The 23,376-nt window shown below is 38.1% G+C and overlaps 1 protein-coding gene and 1 long non-coding RNA gene across 2 annotated transcripts in view; one reads left to right on the top strand and one right to left on the bottom strand.

The window, feature by feature from the left end:
- The window catches only part of LOC139743751 (uncharacterized), a 53,740-nt gene that overhangs the window by 4,248 nt on the left and 26,116 nt on the right, over positions 1-23,376 (top strand). The window contains exon 2 of the mRNA XM_071654205.1: positions 11,411-11,465. Within this exon, the coding sequence (XP_071510306.1) occupies positions 11,411-11,465 (55 nt within the window). The remainder of the gene's footprint in view (positions 1-11,410; positions 11,466-23,376) is intronic.
- Positions 18,803-21,355, bottom strand: LOC139743766 (uncharacterized). The gene is made up of 4 exons (XR_011711784.1): positions 21,208-21,355; positions 20,262-20,409; positions 19,486-19,589; positions 18,803-19,100 (listed from the first exon to the last, which is right to left on the bottom strand). It is a non-coding gene; the product is annotated as an uncharacterized lncRNA (long non-coding RNA).

The raw sequence follows: 23,376 nt of genomic DNA, 5'->3' as shown, positions 1-23,376 counted from the left end.
TACTGGCAATTTAGGGTTCATGGGGTCAAAGGTCAGGGGTCAAAGGTCAAGGGCAACACTTCAAAATTTTACTATTTTCCTCATGTTTATGCAATGCCAGCAGGAATATATTTTTTTTTACACTTGGTGTATGCATTTACCTAATAGAGATTCTCGGAAAGTTTTTTTTTTCTTTTTTTTGCCTCAAGGTCAAAAGGTCAAAGATCAAGTGAGAGTGCTGAACTAACTATTTCCTCCATATCTCGGAAGTGGCTCAAGTTATCTTGAAACTTACTACATATTCATGCATGTTCTGCCTGACAGTGATTATCTTATGAATTTTAGGGTCAAAGGCCAGATGAAAATGGTAACAATTTACTATTCAATACAGAAATTGCACTTTTTCTCCATACCTTGAAAATTACTCAATGCATAAACGTATGAATGGGTCAAAGTAAAGTTAAAGTCCTTAAATCCCCCAGTACATGCTCTCCTATTCATCCAATTAAACCTAGGTCAAGGAAGGTGAACATTCAACACATTTGTGACAAACTTGTCATTTTAATATTTTGCCAATTTTGTGAAAATGTAATCACACATTGTCCACATTTACTATCTAGACCTATTAGGAGAATCATGCATTATGGCGGAGGCATACCAGTCGCCATAGCGACATTTCTAGTTTTTTTAAAATTCCCTTTATATTAATTTAGTTTATTTTGTTGTGCACACATGATGTCATAACCTCCAGTAGTCTCCTCATCCAGTGGTTCCAACACCAAAACTTTGAAAATTCATAACTTTTGCATCAATTGTCCGATTTTCCTCAATCTTTCACTGATGTGTTGTACTGAAGTTGCTGCTTTCACTCAATCCATGTTTCTCTGTGGATTTTGGTTTCCCTGTATTGCATGTATTGGCCTGACAGTTTGAGATTAACATTACAAAAAGTCTACACACGAACGGTGACAAACAGATAATGAGCTATGACGTAGATCCGTCATTTGCATACCACCAATCACAGTGCATTGAGCGTTATACAAATAGTGAATGGTCACGAGTGCAATGGTACGAGATTTCGCACGAGGTGAAAGATAGAGGCGCTCTATTCAACGAGGCGAAGCCGAGTTGAATAGGGCGCCTCATCTTTCACCGAGTGCGAAATCTCGTTCCATTGCACGAGTAAAGACCATACACTATTTGATTTATACAACGTCCAAGTAGATCTTTTTGGTCTAAGTAGGCCTAGAAGTCTATATATGTATGAAAAATATAGCCATACTTACATGTGGATCCACTGCGATTTTCTTTCTGGCTTGTGCAATCAGGGCGTTTAGATACAGGTCGGTCCGGTCACAGCCTAGCGCTCATACACGTACACTACCACTACGAAGGCCTACGTACGCGCATGCATGTACCGCACACGTACACTGCGCTAGCTGCATGCGATCCTCAATATGCAACACACAGTACACGCAGTACCGTACAATTTCTCGAACCGTGGAATAGAACGAAAAAATCGAATCAAGTTGCACGCAAAAATAGAACCAAAATTGCACGGCGCGCTGAATGGAGTACTTATTGAATATCACGTGACCAACAATCCTCCAATCAAATTACAAGGATCTACTTGGACGTTGTATAATAAAGAATAATACATATTCATGATGCAATCACGCGCCGCAAATGCTACGTTGAGCTAATGTATTAATGAAATCTAAATAGTAATAAAGACGCGCGCACCTATTGTCATGTCACGAATTTGCATACGTGCTGCGTCACGATCATGTGTTGACCCGATGCGACCTCATAAGGCCAATGACATTTAGCCAATCAGCGTAGCGTATTCAAGTGAGAAGCACGCATTATAGTGTATGAACATATTGGTGGGTTATTCACTCGGGACTAAACTGACATGGTTTATGTATTGAAAAGGTACTGATGGCGAAGTTTCATGAAATTCCTCCAAACTCAGTATGAATACACGTGAGTATTTGCTGCAATTTACTAGGCAGGTGCATTGTACAAATACAACAGGTATGGCAGTAAAATAACCCTCCCAAAATGGCCTTCAGGCTCACAGTTGGCACACCACGCCGTCAATGTAAAATTGCGTGTTGTCGTAGAGCTGATTGCGTTTGAGTGAGAAATGACACCTAATTTTCAACTCGAAAGGTACCGATGTAACATTTTCACAAAACTCTACAAATGAGGTATGTAGAGCAAGCTTGAAATCTAGATTTTCATAAAAACCAGGTGCATTTAAGCAAAAAAGAGATATTCTTGGAGGTATGAGTTCGTAAAGTCGAGAGTCAGTGTAAATGTCCTATACCTGATTGTGCGCTCTGCACGGTGCATTTAAAAACGTTCGTTTCCTATGGAGGATGTCACCGCACTTTTTGTAATGAGATTTGTAGATCCTAGTTAAAAGTTGAGTTAACTGTTTAAGTGGCTCTACCCTTTATTGTGATTTCATGTTTTAAATGTTTTTCGAAGTTTTGATTAAATTCATCAGCTGCCATAGCTAGATGTAAAGGCTGCGTGTCTCAGTAGTACATCAGAAATAGGAATATAAAGAGAATAATAAACATTTATACGCTTTTTAATGAAAAGTACCCATTTTGTCAATATATAGGCCCTAACTGACATACGCGTAATAGGTAATGTCATTCTCTTGAGGAGATAAGGAAACTCAAGCTCCTTTCCATTACAGTAGTAGAAATATATCAAATGAAAATATCTGGAATTCTTGTCACGCACTGAATGGGTTCCTGTAAATCAGACTTTGGGTTGTGGGCATCAGAGGAAGAATGGGGGGGGGGGGGGTTGACAATGGATCTTCAAAATAAGACAGTGGGTCTCCAAAGGAACTAAGTCTAGAGAGGGACTTCTTAGTAAAAAATGTTGATGAAATTACTAACATGTGATGTAACATTGCATCATATGCATTTGGATAAAAGAAGGAGGAGTACCCATCGTTTTCCTCATACTGCAGTCCACAGCAAAATGTTTCAATGCTGTTTCTTAGAAGATAGATCAGTTATTTGCAGACTCCCAGAATTGTGGAGACACTTGAAGTACTAAATGTATACATTTGAGTTGAAGTACAAAATGTATAGCATGTACCACATGTACACTAGATTAAACTGTTGCATGATTTGATTGTGTACATGTACCACGATTTAGCAAACTGGCTATGCTTCATTAAGGTCACCTCGTTTGCCTTTCTCAAAATATTGTTATGTTATTTTAAATGCAATGCATGGATGATTTTGTTTTCCAAACATTCCTCCAATATTATCACTGGTATGATGGTCATTATATTGAGCTGTCAAAATTACTCTCCACACTTTCATGCTATGCCTCCAGCCTTGGCAGCTAAATATCGTGCCACGGGAAAGTGCAGAGGAAATGTTGTGGAAATTAAAGAATGATTGGCAGTAAACCAGTCACACATGTGCCTCCTTTTCCTAACACATTTGTGTCAGATTGCTGCTTGTTGGCATGGTGGTGCTCTTGGAAAAGGATAACATCATACTGGTTGAAAATTTGCTGACAAGATCGAGAAGATTATGATATGTTTTGGTAATTTGCCCATTGTATACTGACGCAGCTGATAGGGATCATAAATTTACAAGTTGGTGGTGTTCTTTTTCTCAATTTGTGAGCTATAGAAGAGAGCACTTCCTCAAAGCTGAGTTAATTTAGGATCGATATGTTTTGATCACAAGGGTCGCAGGTTCAGGAGGTCAAAGGTCATGGTCTCTTCCTATCTTCAAGCATCATGTTCACTTGTTAGCTGCAACCAAAGTTTCTCCATGCAAGATTATACTGCTTGCAACACTACATTGTATTACTTGGAGAAAAGAGACCAGCCAAAACCAGGAACTTACATGTATTGCCTTTAGCAAAGTGTGCCATTAAAACCATCAGCAATTAACACTTTGCAGAGTCAGAAAGATAAGAAGAACAGGTTTAATCTGTGATGAAATAAGTGGGATCTTTAATTAGTCTATGTCACACATTGCTCTAATTTCACCACAGAATGACATAATATAACCACCTTTTTTTTTTACTTTGTAATAGACCATTGTAATTTATCACAATTTATGGATGTGTCTTTTCCTATAGCCTAGTAAAAAAGTATTTCATTCATCACCTGCTCCCTCCCATTAAAGAGGAAGTCCACCCCAAATATAAATAAACTTCAAAAGAAAGAGAACAATTTTCCCTACAGAATGAAACAAAAATGACAAAAATTGGATAAGAAATAAGGAAGATATGACATTTTGAAATTTGACATTTTTTCAAAAAACATTTCTTGACCAGTCCTTATGAATATTCAAATCAGCAAGTTGACGATGTCATGCTCTCACAGTTTCTTATTCATTTCATGACAGAAATGACAAAATCAGCTGTATGAATATAAAACTTGTCTTAAAACCACCCAAAATAAAAAAGAAAAAATGTTAACTCTGATACATCTTGGTATGGGAACATGGTTTTACTTGATAAGCTAAAAATAATTTCTCTGAATTTCATGTATGTATAACATAAAAATTGTGAGGCTGTCCGGAGGCTGTCCACCGTGAACATTGCGTCTTAACAGACACAATCTTCTCTGGAGAATAATCTTTGACAGCAGACTGAGGCTTCCCCGAGGCTACCCTGCATTTTGTGGCCTGTTATGACGGGGTTGAATAAATGTTGTCAGTCTGCCAAGTTTCTCGAGATGTTCAAGGATATATATACATAGTCTTATTGTGAAGGATATTGAGAAGAATGAAGGGGTTGAATTTTTTTTTTAATGCCATGTACATGTAACTACGGATATCAATATTTGCAATAGAAATATTTACATTTCTTGACTCAGTGTTTGTGTTTTTTTAATGGAAAAGAATTAAAAAGGGGTAGCTCTGCCGAGTTTGGAATTTGAGCCAAGATGGTTTTGCAGAAAACTTGAACCTCTTTTGTGAAATTTAGTCAATTTTTTCTGATGTACTAATGTAATTAACATCCAACTTATCTCTGCTTTTCCCCACATTGTGGGTAATTGAGTTATCAAAGATTATGACATATCTTATCTTTTTTTAAAGAAATATTATTCAAACTTGATGCATATTTTGTTTTGCTTTGACTATGATCATGTGAGCATTTGGCAGAAATGTCTTTGAAAACATGGTCTTATGTGGTGCTACATTTAAGCGCTTGCCCGGTGGCAGGGGACAAGTGAAAATCAAAGTTGGGCTTCAAGTGTTTTGTAACAAGGAGAAAAAATACTAACCTGAATTGGTCAAGCAAACATTTTTTAAACTACCACTAAGTTTTCACTCAACCCCCCTTAAACCCATGAAGTCAGAGGCCCAAAGATAATGATTATTTAATGATGCAGCATGCATTAATTTCTTTTCAGCAACTTTCCAATGCCTATGTGAAGAAGCCCCGGTGCAATGCAACGCCATCTCTCGATTGAACCAATTTGTTACTCCAATGTGTTTACATGTGAATCATTGTGTGCTGTTCATTGAAAATATTGCATTTCATCACGCCCTTGACTAACAAGTGGTTTTATACCATTTTTTTTTTTTTTTTGGCTTTCTTTTAAGGCAAGTAAAATTCATGTTCAGGCAAGTGTGTTCTGCAACAATTTGAGAATCTGCTTGCCTGACCAAGCAAGTGGTAAATAAGAAGTTAAAATAGCACCCCCTGACTACTGGTGTGAATGAAAAAAAATCCAGATTAATGTGACTTTGCTTTCTATAAAAGTGATTATGAAAGTGATGTCAAGTGTTCCAGTTACAACATGCAGTGCATTAGCCGCTACTGCCATAAAAAAAGCGAGTTATTGCACTATTGCCTATTGCACCATCGTGAATTTAATGACAAGAATAGCTCTTGTCATTCTTGCAATATGAACTTCACTCTCGTTTTTTTTTTTAGTAGCTTGTACACACTCATAAATAGATACTAGAATGATATATGAATGTACCCTTATATTTTTTCAATGTCACTTGTTCTCATTACTTTTTCCCCATGTCATTCACTTTGGACTTTACTCATATTTCAGATTGAGGCCTCAGCACTCTTAGAATATTTGTAGGAATGTGCCTGACACAAAAAAAGCAACAACATACAAATTTTTAACTTAATACTACAACAGCTTTCCAAAGATTGTTTGCTCTCCAACAAGGAAGTAAATTGAAACTTTTTTGTTTTGCTTTCAAATTATCAGATTATAAGAAATAGTTTGAGGAACATCCGCATTAGATATTGGGGTAGGAATAAATATGTAAAAAAATAAGGCAAGTGAGGCTACCTTTCACATGGCTGGATTTCTTGTGTATTTTTTCCCCTTTGCAGTCCTGTTTATCTTCATAGGGCCTGGTTACTAATTGTTTGTTGATTGAGGTCATCACTGCCATTCGATTCCAGATTTCACTTATGGTGTCTTCTTGTGTGGGCGAGTGGATAGGCCTACATGTGCACATGGTGTGCATCTGTGGCTATGTTGAACGGTTAATGGATCTATGAAAGCAGGAAACTGAACTCATCAAATGCAGTTTTGTGTCATTCACAATATGCATGCCATAGTTGTTTTTTTTTTTAAATGTATAGACTGCTTTGTGGTTTATGACTGCTAATTTTATACACAGGATCATTCAATGGCTTTTCCCTCATTATCTCAGACTAAAGCAATGGTGCATAGTATCTGCCAACAATGCAGTCTGATTTTGCCTAGCAGATTATAATCAACTCATTACAATACTGGATGTGGGATACTGTGTTAAATCTGTAAGGGCATGTACCATATTAAAACCTAATAGGCTGTATGAATAAAAATTGCGCTTTGAGATTTTTCACCATGCCCCATTTTCTCGTCAATGCAGAATGATTTTACCCTATCTGTTTTGCTGCTCTGTAGGTGGGTCTTCATCAGCTCGAGCTTGATAAATAGCGCGCTTGTGGGGGATCAGAGAAATAAGCCCGAAGTCAGCTGTAATGTGCAATTGCATCTTCACTATCTTGAGCGTCAAGCACGGTGGGGTTTATAAATTGTGGCACATGCGCACTTTAGACTAATGGCACCCGCGAGAACACACTCCGACCTGACTGCCTACGTTCCTGCGTGGTGCGCAACGCATGCAGTGCCGATGGTTAAGCTCGAGCTGATGACGATGCGTCAAGGTTATATAGCGTGCTTAATTCAAATTAGCTGGCTATTCCGCAAATAAGTCCAAAATTTCTCTGGTTTATTTTCCAATCGGAATAGCGCGCTATTTTGGTCTTCATTGCAAAATTAGGGGGCTATTTTCTGATCAGGATTATTCTTTGGATAAGAAATAGCGGGCTAATTTTCAAGCTCAAGCTGATGAAGACCCACCTTAAGTTCACCAAATGGTACAGATGTCTGGATTGTTAATGAATAGAGATTACCGTAAAATCCCCCAATCCCCGTCATGATTTTTGAAGTGTCATCATTATCTGAACTTCAATAGCCTGTCAAGTTTGGATGGATGGTACTGAGTGCTGATGAAAGAGCTTAGCAATTTAAGAAAAGTGCCTGAGCAGATAAAGGATTTACATACAAATGTATATAATGTGGCCATTTCCCTTTAGTACTATAATATGTACTTGAGGTACTTCTTGAGAAGTGTGGTTTGTCATCCACAGTGAAATAATCTGTGGAATCTGAATCTACTCTTCTTGAAACCCAGGACATCATACCTGTATACTTGCCAAGTTGGAAACAAGCTTTTATCCACTGATAGGGTTCATTACTCTCTTGTTGGAGTCATATTCCACAATGACTCCAGGGGGGCCCAACTCACCCCCAGTAAGGGATCTTTAAAGATTTTCTCTAGAACCAGAAATGATAGAGCTAAGTTAGTACAATGAGTCAATATAATTGATGACTATTGTTTCAGATTTGTTCATGGCAGACTCGGGGGGGGGGGGGGGGGGGGGGGGGAGTGGGATGGGATGGGTCCAAATGGGGACTTAAATTGTACATGTTCATATTCTTATTGAAAACCCCTTGATGAATGTTCACCAAACTTGGCAGGTAGTATGCCAGGGGGTTAACACTCAATTTGTTCAACCGGGCACCATGCTCCCCTTAGGGGCCCCTAGGGGGCCCAATCCCCCCCCCCCCCCAACATGAAGGAATATTTACAAATCTTCTTCTAGGACCAGAAGTGCAGATGTCTCACCTTGTTCGTTGATGACTTTAGCTCCAAGTTTTTCATTGTACATTCAGGGCTACCTCCTCCCACCCATATTGGAGTTGGGGGTGGGGGGGGGGGAGGGATTCATATGCAGACCTTAATTGTCCTAAATTAAGGATAAATAATAATATTGTTCTCTAGAATCAGAAGTGATAGAGCTTTAAGTCTTTTTTTTTTTCTTCCAAAATGCATAGTTCAACCTTCTATGAAGTACAATGTACTTGGCAGGTATTTTTACCAGTGTGATGGATGCAAATGGACACCATACCTCAAGCTCACAAAGGTACCCCCACCCCAAGTTTCCAATATTCTCAGGTAAAAGTCTCCAAAAGTGCATGGAAGGTGAACTTGCAATGCTCAGGAGAACGCAAGACCCCCGGGTCTCTTGTATGCTTCAAAAGCGTAGGCCCTTAGTAAATCTTCCGTTCTATGTCCCTCAAATACCATGTAGTGATGTTTTTGATGGTTTCGATCTGGTGATCTGATCATAGCTCATGCTACAAGTATACATGGAGCAAATTTGGCAGTGTCCACAGAATCGGACCCACCTGTATATCGTAAACAAGTGCAACAAACTGTAATTGCGTGTGCATGTGTGTGGTGTAGAAAGGTTAACCGTGAAATTAAAGTCGGTGTTCTAAAGGTCGGAACACTCTACCAAATTAATGGGAGAGTGAGAAGCACGGCCACTCCGTCAGAAGTGGCAAGTTTTGGTTGTTACCACTACAAGTTGCCATCAGTTACAATATTAACCCATATTAAAGACGAGCATCGAGAGTATACTTGGGCATGTGTCTATGGGAAATGCGTGTTATAACAAAATCAGCCCGTCCTCAATGGGTTAACATGACCATCAAGTAGTCTGTGGACAAGCAGTTGTGTCATCAGTGCATGGCCAAAAAAAATATGTTACATATTTGCATTATAGTAGGAGGATGAGGAACAGTGGTTAGATGTTACCTGATTCATCAGTTGGCAACCTCAATATTGTATGCACTATAAAAGGATGTTTATAAATGAGCCACACTACAGATGATGAACTAGTTGTACACGTGCCAGATGTGTTACATTAGTAGTTGGCTGTCAAATCAAGAAATCCTGTCACAAACTAGTAATATATAGTATATAGTGTTTGTGCAGCCTCATTCATTGGACTTCTCCCCCCTATGGTGTGACTAGGTCAGTACATATACATTGCACATGTAGATCATGCCAGTGTAACACCTGGGGCGATCTGCGGTATCTTATGAACATCATCTGATACACGCAAAAACACCTGCATTGCCAGAACGCGATACACAATCTCTGTTTCTGTCCCTAGGCAACCACAACTCAGAAAAATGGAGAAGTGGTCTTTAACAAATGCAGCCAGGGATTAAACATAACTGGAGTTGCGGCTGTTCCGGATGGGAAATCGGTTTCCTGCAATTGTTCCTCACTCACACCAAACTTTCGTGTTGTTTTCCTCTGCATTTTTAACTTATGTTTTTCAGCAGCAACAGTGCAGTTGTGACATTTGCTCCAAGCAAAGTTGAATGCATTTAAAAAACTTGAAATGAAGCAAGGGAATGACCATGTTCACACACCGACTTGTAACTAGAACAACTACAGGCAGGAATCAGAACTGTAACAGTGGCATTCAGTTCAGATTGTCTGCAAATTGACAGAATGTGTTGCCTTTGGAAGACAGGGTCTACAGCTGGATATCTTACTTAGTGGTAACTGTTAATTTATGAACATAGCAAATTATAACGAATACTGGTATAAGGTTTCATCAGGGTTTATGAGCAGTTGCAATCAAATTTGCGAAACTCAATTTTGATTGTCATAAAGAAATTTTGAGCGTGTTCAAATTTCTTTGTGACAAGAAAATTGTTTGCAAATTAAAGATTACAACTCTTTCTTAGCTTGATTTCGACTGTTTACAAACCCTGACAAAACTGATAATTTGCTGCATTCACAATCATATGCCACTCAGTAATATATCCACTTAATGTTACCTGAGAAAATGAGTTTGACTGTACACTGAAAATGTGCTCACATACACAATTCACCATTTATACTTATGAGTATCTTTCTCCTTTCAGTATAAAGCTAAACAAGCTTTTTTATTTATGTTTTTGGCAGTGACATTGTTTATTTCATGATGTGTTAACTTGAAATTCAATGCCCATTTATCAAAAAAAGAAAAAAAAGAAAGGCATAGTAAGTGCTCACAAGTTCAGTCCACGTTTTACGAGGTAAGCATGTTTCAGGCACATGTCAGAGCTGTTTCTTTCACTTAACACTAACAGCGAGTGTGGATGTCAAAGGTCAAGGGAGTCCTAGGCATCTACTTGGAAACAAGATGACATAAAAACACACCCCCAATGTCTCTATTTCAAGTCAGTTAATGCATTTAAACTTAGCCTCAAAAGCCACTTTCTTCCCAGTATAGATTTTGAGGTTTCATTTTAATCATATCATCATCCAATGTAATATTTTTTATGCCATCTTCTTTTAACATTTCCCCCAAAGTGGTCTAACCTGTTTAAAGACATTACATCAAAATTGTTGTTTTGTATTATCAGTAGATTTGATGATTAGCATGTTGATGAAATAAGAGTAAAATTTATGATTGTGTTATCAAAGTTTATGACAGATAGTGAAGTGTATCATGTTGTATGTAAGGTAAAATTTTAACTTTACTTACTTTACTTTACTTTTAGTTTTCCAGAACAATGGTTTAGGTCAGAGCCTCTCCATTACCAATATATAGCCTGAGTTAATCTCATTCAAATATGTTTTGTATTTTAAAGGAAGAAAAGCAAGTGTAATGTATCTTTAGATCTACAAATTATACTGTATGTACAATTAAGTGAGTTTATATCACAAGATGACTGATCCTCAGGAAATAAACTTAAAAGAAAAGCCCACACGGCATAATAGAAATATCGCCATTTCATATCACCAATGTGCAAAATTGCTAACTTTTCTCATGAAAAGTGATAAAATACATATCAAAATCTATTTCTCATTCCATTGCCATGGTTCTTGATCACTGATGCAACCACACACAGATTTTCTTACAAGTTGCTAATTTTGAAAATGTTATGCTTGCAAAATATAGGGTACAGGATTTGTGTTGTCCTGTGTTCCATAGTGTAAGCCTGTACATTAATTTATAATGGAAAGATCAATTTTTGCTTTCATGAAATTCATTTCAGGACCCAGCAGCCAATGCCCCCAATTCAAGGACAGTTCCGTGTATCATTACTCCAAGTAAGTTACTTGAGTATATTTGTACACTATGATATGCTCTAGGCCTATCAATACGGTATACAAATGATGCATATATAGGACAGAGTGGATCGGTGAGAATTGGGTGTGTGACTTTAACTTTTTTAGAACTGTTTAAACCAACGAGCGCAGGGAGTGAGTTTTAGAGCGGTTACACACGGTCAAAAATTCATCATTTGAATGATGATTCCAGTGAAAAATAATTCTAATGACGAATTTTTAGCATGTGTGGAAGCAAATTAGAATCACGAATGCTAATCACAATCACGAATTCAAATTCTAGTCCGGAGGTGAATTCCAGTGAAGTTTCACTCAAATTACGGTGCAAAATTTGCATGTGTAATGCTTGACCTCCAAAACATCTTTTGAGGGGCGGAGCTTACGTGACCTTTCAAACACCTCCGAGCTGAGGCTGAGCTGAGTTGAGCCAGCTAGTATGAAAGCACGCGCTATAGAACCTCGTTGTTTTGATTGACATGTCACCAAGGATTATGTAACGCCTTCGCTCGAGAATTCGAATTCTAATCACAGTTTTCGAGCGAGCGTGTGTAAGGTCCGTAATTCTAAAGACGAATTGCAATCATCATTACAATGATGATTCAAGTTACAGAATTTTCTCTCGTGTGTAACCGGTCTTAGACTCTTCCGAAGTTAAATGAGAGCATCCAATTCTCCCTGATCCATGAAATTGGCCTGTGCATCGTTTGTGTTATAAAATGGGCCCGTAAATTCTTGAAATACAACCATTTTCCCCATCATGAGTCAGGTACACCTACAACACTATACAACTTGTACAAGACTTGAGCCATGCGTTCAGATTTTACCGGACGCATTGCTTAGTGTGGATCAGTAAAATCAGTGCATGACAATTGACCATTCAGATTGCAGAGATTCTAAAGCCCATATTTTATAATGTATATCAATAGGCCTAGAGCATGGACACATGATGGGGAAAATGGTTGTATTTCTAGAATTTATGGGCCCATTTTATAACACAAATGATGCACAGGCCAATTTCATGGATCAGTGAGAATTGGATGCTCTTGTTTGACTTTGGAACAGTCCAAAACCCACTCACTGCACTTGCATTAAACAGTTCCAAAGTTAAACTCATGCATCCAATTCTCACCGATCCACTCTGTCCTGTGCATCATTTGTATAATAATCGCTGTTGTCACATTGCAATTTGTGTTTTGTTTTTTGTTTTTTATTTGATCAATATGAATTCTTTATCCTCATATCGCTGGTGTTTTCACGAACCGGCACAGCCGGCCCCGGAGCCGCGAAAGTAAGTTTCGAGATAATCGCGTTTGAAGTTTTTGCCTTTGCAAAATCCATGATTGCGCCTATATTTCACGTCCAGTTACCTAAATATCACACTGCACGACAGATTAGGAGTTGTTTGTGTGTTTCATGTTCTTGGTTCATTGTGAAAAACAAAAGTTTCGTTGAAATATCGGGCAAAGTCCGTCGTACCGGTTCGTGAAAACACAAAAACACGTAAACAACGCTTCCAATATTTTCACGAACCGGCACCGTCGGCCGTGCCGCTTCGATTCTTCGCGCATGGTGCGGATTTCATTTTTCACGAAGTGACACCATCGGCGCGCACGCGCTGCGCGTTAGGTTATCTTCATCATTTCTCATAGCCGCGCGCGCACATAATCGAGCGCGCGCATTAGCGATGCTCCTTTGTATACTAGTGATATGAATTGGGTATCAAGATTTTGTTTGATACTTTTTTTTTTCTTTCCCCCTTCTAAATCTCTCATCCATTCGCAGAAAGGCATTATTATTGAGTTGTTCTTCATTATATTACACATTGATCATTGCTCTCAGCTCATTGCATCGGTCTTTCTGCACATTATTTCGAATCATAATTTTCAAGATTCACTCTCTTCCTCGGAGCATTACTGTATCTCGTGCTATAACCACGAAGCATGTTGTTTTCGAATATGAAATGTAATCAGTTTGCTCTATTGCTTTGTGAATGTGTCATTCTTGTAAAGAAAATAATTCTGTGCTGGTAATACTCTCTTTCACTCTCTTTTCCACCCTTTCTTTCGCTTTCTTTCTCTCTCTCCCTCACACACACGCAAACACACACATACACACAAACAAACACACAATCCCTCTCTCTATTTATTTCCTACACGTGACACCTTACAAAACTTTTTAAATTACATAAAAACTAAATGAGCTTTACTTGGGTATCTTTTCTCATTCATAGATTTATTACCACGTGTGTACACGAGTTTTAGATATGGCTTTTCAATAAACTATACGTGGATCATACTACTCATATAATGCAGATTCCAACTTGAATGAAGTTAAGGTACAGTACATTACCTTTCATTTATTTTTCAGATGTAACGAAGGTTTCTGTTATGTTCTAACATTTATACCAAGCTCTGTATGTATCATCCACCTTGATGATATCTATATTTCATGGCATTCAGGGTACTACAATATTTTTTTTTTTTTTTGTAGATTCAAAAATGTTATTCAGACGTATGAGACTAGACTGACTCTTGCCTTTAAAGCCCCAAAATCTTACAAAATAATGACCAAAATGTTCCACCTCCTTCCATATGCCATCACCTAACTTCAACCTGGTCAAATGCTGTTTACCAAACATTGACTTTATAATCAAACTAGAATTTGATGATATGAATACAAGTACATAATTACAAAGACACTAGCTGATTTGGTATGGATAACCTTCTTCATATTAAAGGCAATACAATCTCGTAGACAGTGACTGAACTAATTGATGTTTAAATTGCTGTGACAGTTCACAAAGTGTATTATAAATCTTCTGCAAACAGTCTTGATCTTCCCTCATTTTGTAAAAGTTTGTAAGCACTCATATTATGCACAGTATGTGCCTGAAATTTTATTCATTACCATACCATGTTATTTTGCAAGATATAAAAATCCTCATGTTTCCCTTTCTTTTCTCTCACTGCTAGAGGATACCATATACAAAGTTCCTTATCTAAGCTCAGTAAGAAGTGGCTATCAGATCTGCATTTACTCATTATTGTTTCAAAAGTAAAACCCACAAAAATATACAATATACAATATAAAAAGACATAGATAATGATGTCTAGGCCATAATTTCTGATGTGGACACAGACTGCAATAATATGGCTATGTATTGCAGTACATCTATCATCCAAGAAAACATTTTCTGTCAAAGTTTATTAGGCATTTTTAGTTGCAGAGAGAGAGCAAGCAGAGGAAATGTAAGCATCCGATTTTTTATATCCCTCTTGCAGTCTACTAATACCTTTCTAACTTGCACAACTTGACTTGACTTGGTCCTGACTTTAGTTTATGTCTGCTGTGGGTGTCACAGGTGCTGGGGTAGGCATAATTCAAAAATACTGAAAATTGTTTATGGGTTTGGCCTAATGATGGCTGAGCTAAGGGAGACAAAATGAATAGTGTGATGGGAGAGCTGGTTCATAAACAAAGTAAAAGAAGAGACATCTATATGGTATTTGACATTGCTATGGTTTTGTTGTGAAAAGCACTGTTTAAAGTCAGAGAGGGGAAGCATAATACAGTGGAAATTGAGGATGGCATCATTGTGACAAAGCATGGTTATCAAGAGTAATGTCAGTGAATAAGGTGACAGTGAGAGATACAGTATGTAGGATTAATGTCCCTTAATATCTCCTTGATTCTTTCACATACAATATTTTGAAAATTTGAGACTTTACTGATAAACGCACAACAGTACTTCATTGTTTCTTAATGTGACATGTTGATCGTGTCATTAATTACTTTGTGGATTGTCAGTCAAACAGATACAGAGATTACAAGCTATTCCAAACTCTGCTGCAAGAGTAGTGTCCAAATTAAAAAAAAAATGAACAAAAATTTCACCAGTGCTAAGAAGCTTGCACTAGCTTCCAGTCAAAATTCATACACAGATCAAAATGTTGATATTAACTTTTGAATCCACACTATTTGAAAGAACTACTTTCAATAGGAAATACACCAGAGAGAAACCTTCGTTCAAAAGGTAATGACTTATTTGTTATCCTGAATAAAAAAGCGATGGCATACATTTGCTCGTAATGTCTCTACCATTACAGTCTAAACGTGAAAAAAGGTATCATTGTAATTGCAATTGTATGTTTTTGTTCAATCATTTCTATCCTTGAGCACAAAAGGCATAATACAGAATGTTTCCATATACTATATATTAAAGCACTGTTGATTATTATAATTATTACTATTTTTACCCACGCCGATGAAAATCGGCAGGGGGTTATGTAAAGGGTTCCGTATGTTTGTTTGTTTGTTTGTTTGTTTGTTTGTTTGTTTGTGTGTTTGTTTGTTTGTTTGTTTGTTTGTTTGTTTGTGTACAAGATAACAAGAGAACGGGTAAACGGATTTGCACGAAATGTTCAGGGGATGTCTGGATAATGACAGGAAAGAATCGATTAGATTTTGGTGATAATCGGTTGACCCTTGCAAATTCTGTGCGACCTTTAAGTTTTGACCCCATGGTATAGTGACCACTCCGAAAATTTCCCGTTTCTCACTTTGCGATTTTCCGCTACCACACGAAAACATAAACTCCCAAACGATCGGACTTCGCTGCTCAAATGTTCGTAAGAATTCCGAAATTTACGTTTAGGCCTATTTGAAGGACTATGTCCTTCTGGATTTATGAAAGTTCGTTCTCCGTCGTCACAAACTGGCCTGTATTTTGATGATTTTTCAAATTAAAATTGATTGTTTTTTTCGTTGGAGGAGCATTTGCTCGGTCGCAGTCACACTGCACGATATGCGCGCTCAATGTCAATGCGTGTGCAAGGCCGCTGAAAATGCATCGCGCTCTACCCTGTTGGTGCAAAATAGCATCGGGGATGTTGCGGCGCTCGTTGGTGACCGAATACTGTTGCAGTAGACATTTGCATTTAACCCTTGCATTGAATAATTCCCGTAGACACTAATCATAGGGGTAATTGCCTAGGGGGTACGTAAATTTTGTTTTTCTTTTGCGCTTTTGTGGATACCATCAAAGATCGTACACTCATACGACCTTTGATATCAACACACTCTCGGCTTGCTATAAGCAAAATATCCCGCAAGAAAACGGCGTATTTCTCGATTTTTAGCGCTTTTTCGGCGACCCGTCGCGTAGACAATACTCTTAAAACTGGACTTAATTCGCGCGCGCTTGGAAAAGTTCCGAATCTGCACTTTTGACGGTGGAATTTGGGATTTTCGATGGATTTTTGGAGGAGACTAAAGGACTTTCCTGTGGTGAAAGAGTGTTGCCGTATGTGAAATGATGTGATTTGCGTGTGATGTGACTGTAGAACCAAAGATCGTACACTTCAGTGTACGATCTTTGGTAGAACGCACTGGCTGGTGATAAAGGACACTGGCAATTAAGTGACCGAATTCTGGTAGATGACCGAATGCACAGTATGTTTACCCCGACTTTGTACAAGGCGTGGGTCTGCCGCCTTTGACGGCCCCTCTCTAGTTATTGTTATGATTATGAATATGATGATGATTATTACCATTATTACCCACGCCGATGAAAATCGGCAGGGGGTTATGTAAAGGGTTCCGTATGTTTGTTTGTTTGTTTGTTTGTTTGTTTGTTTTTTTGTTTTTTTGTTTGTTTGTTTGTTTGTTTGTTTGTTTGTTTGTTTGTATGTTTGTTTGTTTGTTTGTTTGTTTGTTTGTTTGTTTGTGTACAAGATAACAAGAGAACGGGAAAACGGATTTGCACGAAATGTTCAGGGAATGTTTGGATAATGACAGGAAAGAATCGATTAGATTTTGGTGATAATCGGTTGACCCTTGCAAATTCTGTGTGACCTTGAAGTTTTGACCCCATGGTATAGTGACCATTCCGAAAATTTCCCGTTTCTCACTTTGCGATTTTCCGCTACCATACGAAGACATAAACTCCCCAACGATCCGACTTCGCTGCTCAAATGTTCGTAAGAATTCCGAAATTTACGTTTAGGCCTATTTGAGGGACTATGTCCTTCTAGATTTATGAAAGTTCGTTCTCCGTCATCACAAACTGGCCCGTATTTTGATGATTTTTCAAATCAACATTGATTGTTTTTTTCGTTGGAGGAGCATTTTGCTCGGTCGCAGTCACACTGCACGATATGCGCGCTCAATGTCAATGCGTGTGCAAGGCCGCTGAAAATGCATCGCGCTCTACACTGTTGGTGCAAAATTGCACCGGGGACGTTGCGGCGCTCGTTGGTGGGCTAATACTGGTGCAGTAGACATTTGCATTCAACCCTTGCATTGAATAATTCCCGTAGACACTAATCATAGGGGTAATTGCCTAGGGGGTACGTAAATTTTGTTTTTCTTTTTTGCTTTTGTGGATACCATCAAAGATCGTACACTCATACGACCTTTGATATTTGATGATTTTTCAAATTAACATTGATTGTTTTTTTCGTTGGAGGAGCATTTTGCTCGGTCGCAGTCACACTGCACGATATGCGTGCTCAATGTCAATGCGTGTGCAAGGCCGCTGAAAATGCATCGCGCTCTACACTGTTGGTGCAAAATTGCACCGGGGACGTTGCGGCGCTCGTTGGTGGCCGAATACTGGTGCAGTAGACATTTGCATTCAACCCTTGCATTGAATAATTCCCGTAGACACTAATCATAGGGGTAATTGCCTAGGGGGTACGTAAATTTTGTTTTTCTTTTTTGCTTTTGTGGATACCATCAAAGATCGTACACTCATACGACCTTTGATATCATCACACTCTCGGCTTGCTATAATCAAAATATCCCGCAAGAAAACGGCGTATTTCTCGATTTTTAGCGCTTTTTCCGCGACCCGTCGCGTAGACAATACTCTTAAAACTGGACTTAATTCGCGCGCGCTTGGAAAAGTTCCGATTCTGCACTTTTGACGGTGGAATTTGGGATTTTCGATGGATTTTTGGAGGAGACTTAAGGACTTTCCTGTACGTGAATGAGTGTTAATACCGTATGTGTAATTATGTGATTTGCGTGTGATGTGACTGTAGAACCAAAGATCGTACACTTCAGTGTACGATCTTTGGTAGAACTCACTGGCTGGTGATAAAGCACACTGGCAATTAAGTGGCCGAATTCTGGTAGATGACCGAATGCACATTATGTTTACCCCGACTTTGTACTTAGGCGTGGGTCTGCCGCCTTTGACGGCCCCTCTCTAGTTATTATTATTATTATTATTATTATTATTTTTATTGTTATTGTTATTATTATTATCATTATTAAAAATGATGTCCTACTTTATGACACCACTACCCCCCCTCCCCCATTTCTGCACACATACAAACCCAAAGTCATTAAATAGAAAATCAAGAAGAACATCGAAATAATGTTCTGCTAGAACCTGCCTGTCCATTCATAGAGCACACACTCTTGTGAAAAGTTTGATGCTGCTGTGTGGAGCAACTCTGTGATTGTGGTGAAATATTGTTATGATCTCCTTCCACAATGATCCCATGGCTTGGATTTTAGTGCAGATGTTCAGCTCAGCCACCCTAGTCATTTGTAGCTGTTTCGGGTTTCTCTTGGCTTTCTCCAGTAGACAGTTGTTATCTGCTTCTCTCCCTATGCAAAGAGGAACAATTGTTTTTCACAGACAATGTTACTTCTCCATTGCAGAGGAGAATGATGACATTTGATACAACAGTCATAACATACTTCTTAATTAATTTTACACATTTCTAAAACTACACCGATTTCCCTAAGAAAATAATTATATGATAATGTTCCTTTCATATCAACACTTTGGTAATGTTTTACTCAAAAGTGCTAATACATCTTTTTTTTTTTATCATAAAGTTTAAATCAATGTGATAATGTGCATAACAAGACTGTAGTAGGATTACACCTAATTGTCCATTGACACTGGATTTTCTTAGTCATTGTCTATGACAAAATAATACCAAATACTACATGAAAAGGTGTTATGCTGTTTATTGATCTTGCTCACCTTTAGCATGGTGCACAATGTAACCTTTGAGTGCAGTAAGAAGAGGATGCTACGCCAGACGAAATGGTAAATGAACATATTGTTGACTAGAATCAGGAGCAGAACTAAAGTAAAGAATAAAGAAAGCAGGACATCACAAGTGAAAATCAGTGACACAGTCAATTCCATGTAAGTAATGTCTCAGACATTTGACTTCTGAGTGAACAAAGAAAAAAACACATTGACATGAGTAAAACTATAAATGTATATTGAGACAGTTCATTTTCATCGTCTCTGCCATGAATTTGTCATACAGTATGTGCCATTGACTTTTGCAAAGTTGATGGTATCTCATATCAGTACAGAGTGTGTATGCTGTTCTTCCTCATCTCCCTTGTTCCCCCCCCCCCATAAAAAATAAAAACACAACAATAATCAAACTAACAATAAAAAACTACAGTTACAACAGTCCTGAAAGATACATGACACTGAAGAAATGCACACTGCTACCACATCAAAATCAGACTGAGGGACAACATTGCCTTTATACCAAAATGCAACATGACTACAGATAATTAGATGTCAAAATGTTGTATTCCATGTTATGTCAGTGCTTCACATTCATAAAACTACAAATACAGTTGTAATTAAAGAAAGAGTAAGACAAAACAATCATTTCAGTATGTGGCAAATCATATGAGGAATATTATTATTACTAGTAGTGTGCCTGCACTGTCTATTACACACTGGTCTGTCTAATTTACTCTAAGTCCTTGACAGATAGCAATGTAACTTACGGTTCTTGTTCAAGCTTGAGATGATAGGAGAAATCTGCAGGAATGTGGTATGGAGTACAATACTGTAAAGTAGCCCATCATCGAAGGACAGCACTCATTTCATTCCAGTCTGCAAGTTGTCGGGTTGTCCACACAAATGCCTCAATATCTGTTTGTAATGGAAGATGAATAAAAGATGTCAGTCACATGAAACTCCATCACTACCAGTTCTGTAAGATCATAAAATTGATGCACAGATTTGCAAAACATCACACTGCCCCCCCCCCCCCCCCCATCCCTTTCAGGTCTATATTCTACAGCTTACCAGAATCTGAAGTTTATGAACGTCTCTCTGGTTTAATTTTACATTTTGCCTAGCTCTGAATCCCTAGCCTCCATCCCCCCCCCCCCCCCCAAAAAAAAAAAAAAACCCTCTGTGTTTCAAAGAACCATAGATTGTAGAAAATCAAAACAAACAAAATGAAAAATCGCAAACTAAGGCAAAAGTACTTGCCACGTATAGGCCAATTACGTCTACATTGAGGCTTTTAGGCTCATAATATAGCATGATAGAACAATTTATGAATTCATGTGCTGAGCATAAACGTTGCACAGGAGTTTTTTTTTTTTTTTTTTTCTTGTTGTCTATCCATTATTCCAAATCAAATTTGCTGGTACGGTATTCTTGACAACATTATCAAACTCTTCATTGTTGTTGGTAACGCCTAAATTAGACAGGGAGGTGGGAAGAGGACCTCCCTGATTTAACGTTAGACTTTTAGCAGAAGTAACTCTAAAATCATTTTTTTTTTTCATGGAGAATTCAAAGGTAATCAAAACAATTATTTTAGTATGTGGCAAATCATATTAGTAATATTATTATTACTAGTAGAGTGCCTGCACTGTCTATTACACACTGGTCTGTCTAATTTACTCTAAATCCTTGACAGATAGCAATGTAACTTACGGGTCTTGTTCAAGCTTGAGATGATAGGAGAAATCTGCAGGAATGCGGTATGGAGTACAATACTGTAAAGTAGCCCATCATCGAAGGACAGCACTCATTTCATTCCAATCTGCAAGTTGTTGGGTTGTCCACACAAAGGCCTCAATATCTGTTTGTAATGGAAGATGAATGAAAGATGTCAGTCACATGAAACTCCATCACTACCAGTTCTGTAAGATCATAAAATTGATGCACAGATTTGCAAAACATCACACTGCCCCCCCCCCCCCCCCCCCATCCCTTTCAGGTCTATATTCTACGGCTTACCAGAATCTGAAGTTTATGAACAATGAACATCTCTTTGGTTTAATTTTACAATTTGCCCAGCTCCGAATCCCCAGCCTCCACCCCCCCCTCCCCCCCAAAAAAACCCTTAGTGTTTCAAAGAACCATAGATTGTAGAAAATCAAAACAAACAAAACGAAAAATTGCAAACTAAGGCAAAAGTACTTGCCACGTATAGGCCAATTACGACCACATTGAGACTTTTAGGCTCATAATATAGCATGATAGAACAATTTATGAATTCAGGTGCTGAGCATAAACGTTGCATTTTGCTTGTTGTCTATCCAAATCAAATTTGCTGTTACGGTATTTTTGACAACATTATCAAAGTCTCCATTGTTTTTGGTAACGCCTGAATTTAGACAGGGAGGTGGGAAGAGGACCTCCCTGATTTAACGTTAGACTTTTAGCAGAAGTAACTCTAAAATCATTTTTTTTTTTTTCATTGAGAATTCAAAGGTAGTCAGTGAAATAACATCACTTTTAGAGTAACCTGGACAGGTAACCTGGACAGGTCAAGAACACTATTAACATTGTAACACTGTTAACTATCTTAATTAGATGTTGAAGTTGTAGGCCTAGATATAGACTCCCTTAAATGGATCTAAATTCCTGGAAGATTCAGACATAATCAAGTAAGATAAGAGAGTTAAATCAGTCTACCTGCCACCTGGGAAGTAGGTCGTTGCATTACATATTTGAGCTCGTAATACAGGAAACAATAAAACTTCACAATATATCACCAGTTAGTGCGTTTAAGATTCGATGCAAATGTGAGACGTGTTCATTTGACTTTAGTTCGAATCACTTTCCCTGCCTATTCTCCACTTACACTGAATAATAGATGTGGGACTGCACACGTAGATAACGAACCTAGGACAGCACCAAACGAAGTCAATGTGATCTGCAAGAATACATATTTATGCTGTTTTGATATTCTAATTCCTCATTCATAAATCTACATTCAAGAATGTGAAAAATGAATAATTAAAGTGCCAATACAGAGTGAAATGTAACTTTACCGATTTCATCTGTCTAGCTTCCGTTGCTCTGGGCGCAGCCATTTTACACGCGCGCGTACGAGGACGTTTGGCAGATGAATGACTTATGATGACGTCCGGCGTAAACGCACCGTCAACCCGCGATCGTGCCACTTCGTGAAAATCGTAGACCGACCAGTCGAAGTTGTCACGAAGTGACACGGTCGTTATTATTACGTAATTATTTGAGATTGAGGTTCAAAAATTTGTCAGGTTGTAGATCTCGGTATTTACTATCATAATATTCAAAAATCTTAAAATCGAAAATTTACTCGATTTTGGCCGGTCGTGCCACTTCGTGAAAACACCGACGATATGTTTAATGAAACTTTGTACAATCACACATTTTAAATCTTAATTTGTGACCGTGCACCTCAAAACGAACATAAAGTCGCACACACTGATTTTGTGTGAGGACTGAAAATAAGTGAAATGGGTCAACCTAGCCGAACTTGACTTTTTCATATTTTCTGAAAGAGCGGGTCTTCTTTCACATTATGCTAAAATTTGGTATCATAAAACGGGCAGGAAAGTGTGTTTTTTTTTAGCAGTTTATCTCGAACATTTTTGGTAGAATAGTGTGATTAGGTGTGTCTCTAGAATCCCTTTTTCATTTCTGAAAAACCTTGCCACACTCTTCACTTTCAACTCTAATAACTTTTGAAAGGATAGTGCTACTGCTTTGAAAGTTGGCATTAATTATGGACAGATTGTGTTAATGAGGCATGCTTAATTTCAGTTTAATCTAATAATCCCTTCATTGTTGTTACTCTGGTGGTTTACTTCCTGTTTTTTGTCCCATTCA

Source organism: Diadema antillarum, unplaced genomic scaffold, assembly GCF_040938485.1.
Source record: "Diadema antillarum isolate AM-2024a unplaced genomic scaffold, OU_Dant_1.0 seq00001105_RagTag, whole genome shotgun sequence".
NCBI lineage: Eukaryota > Metazoa > Echinodermata > Echinoidea > Diadematoida > Diadematidae > Diadema > Diadema antillarum.
This window is presented reverse-complemented; position numbering and strand designations above follow the sequence as displayed.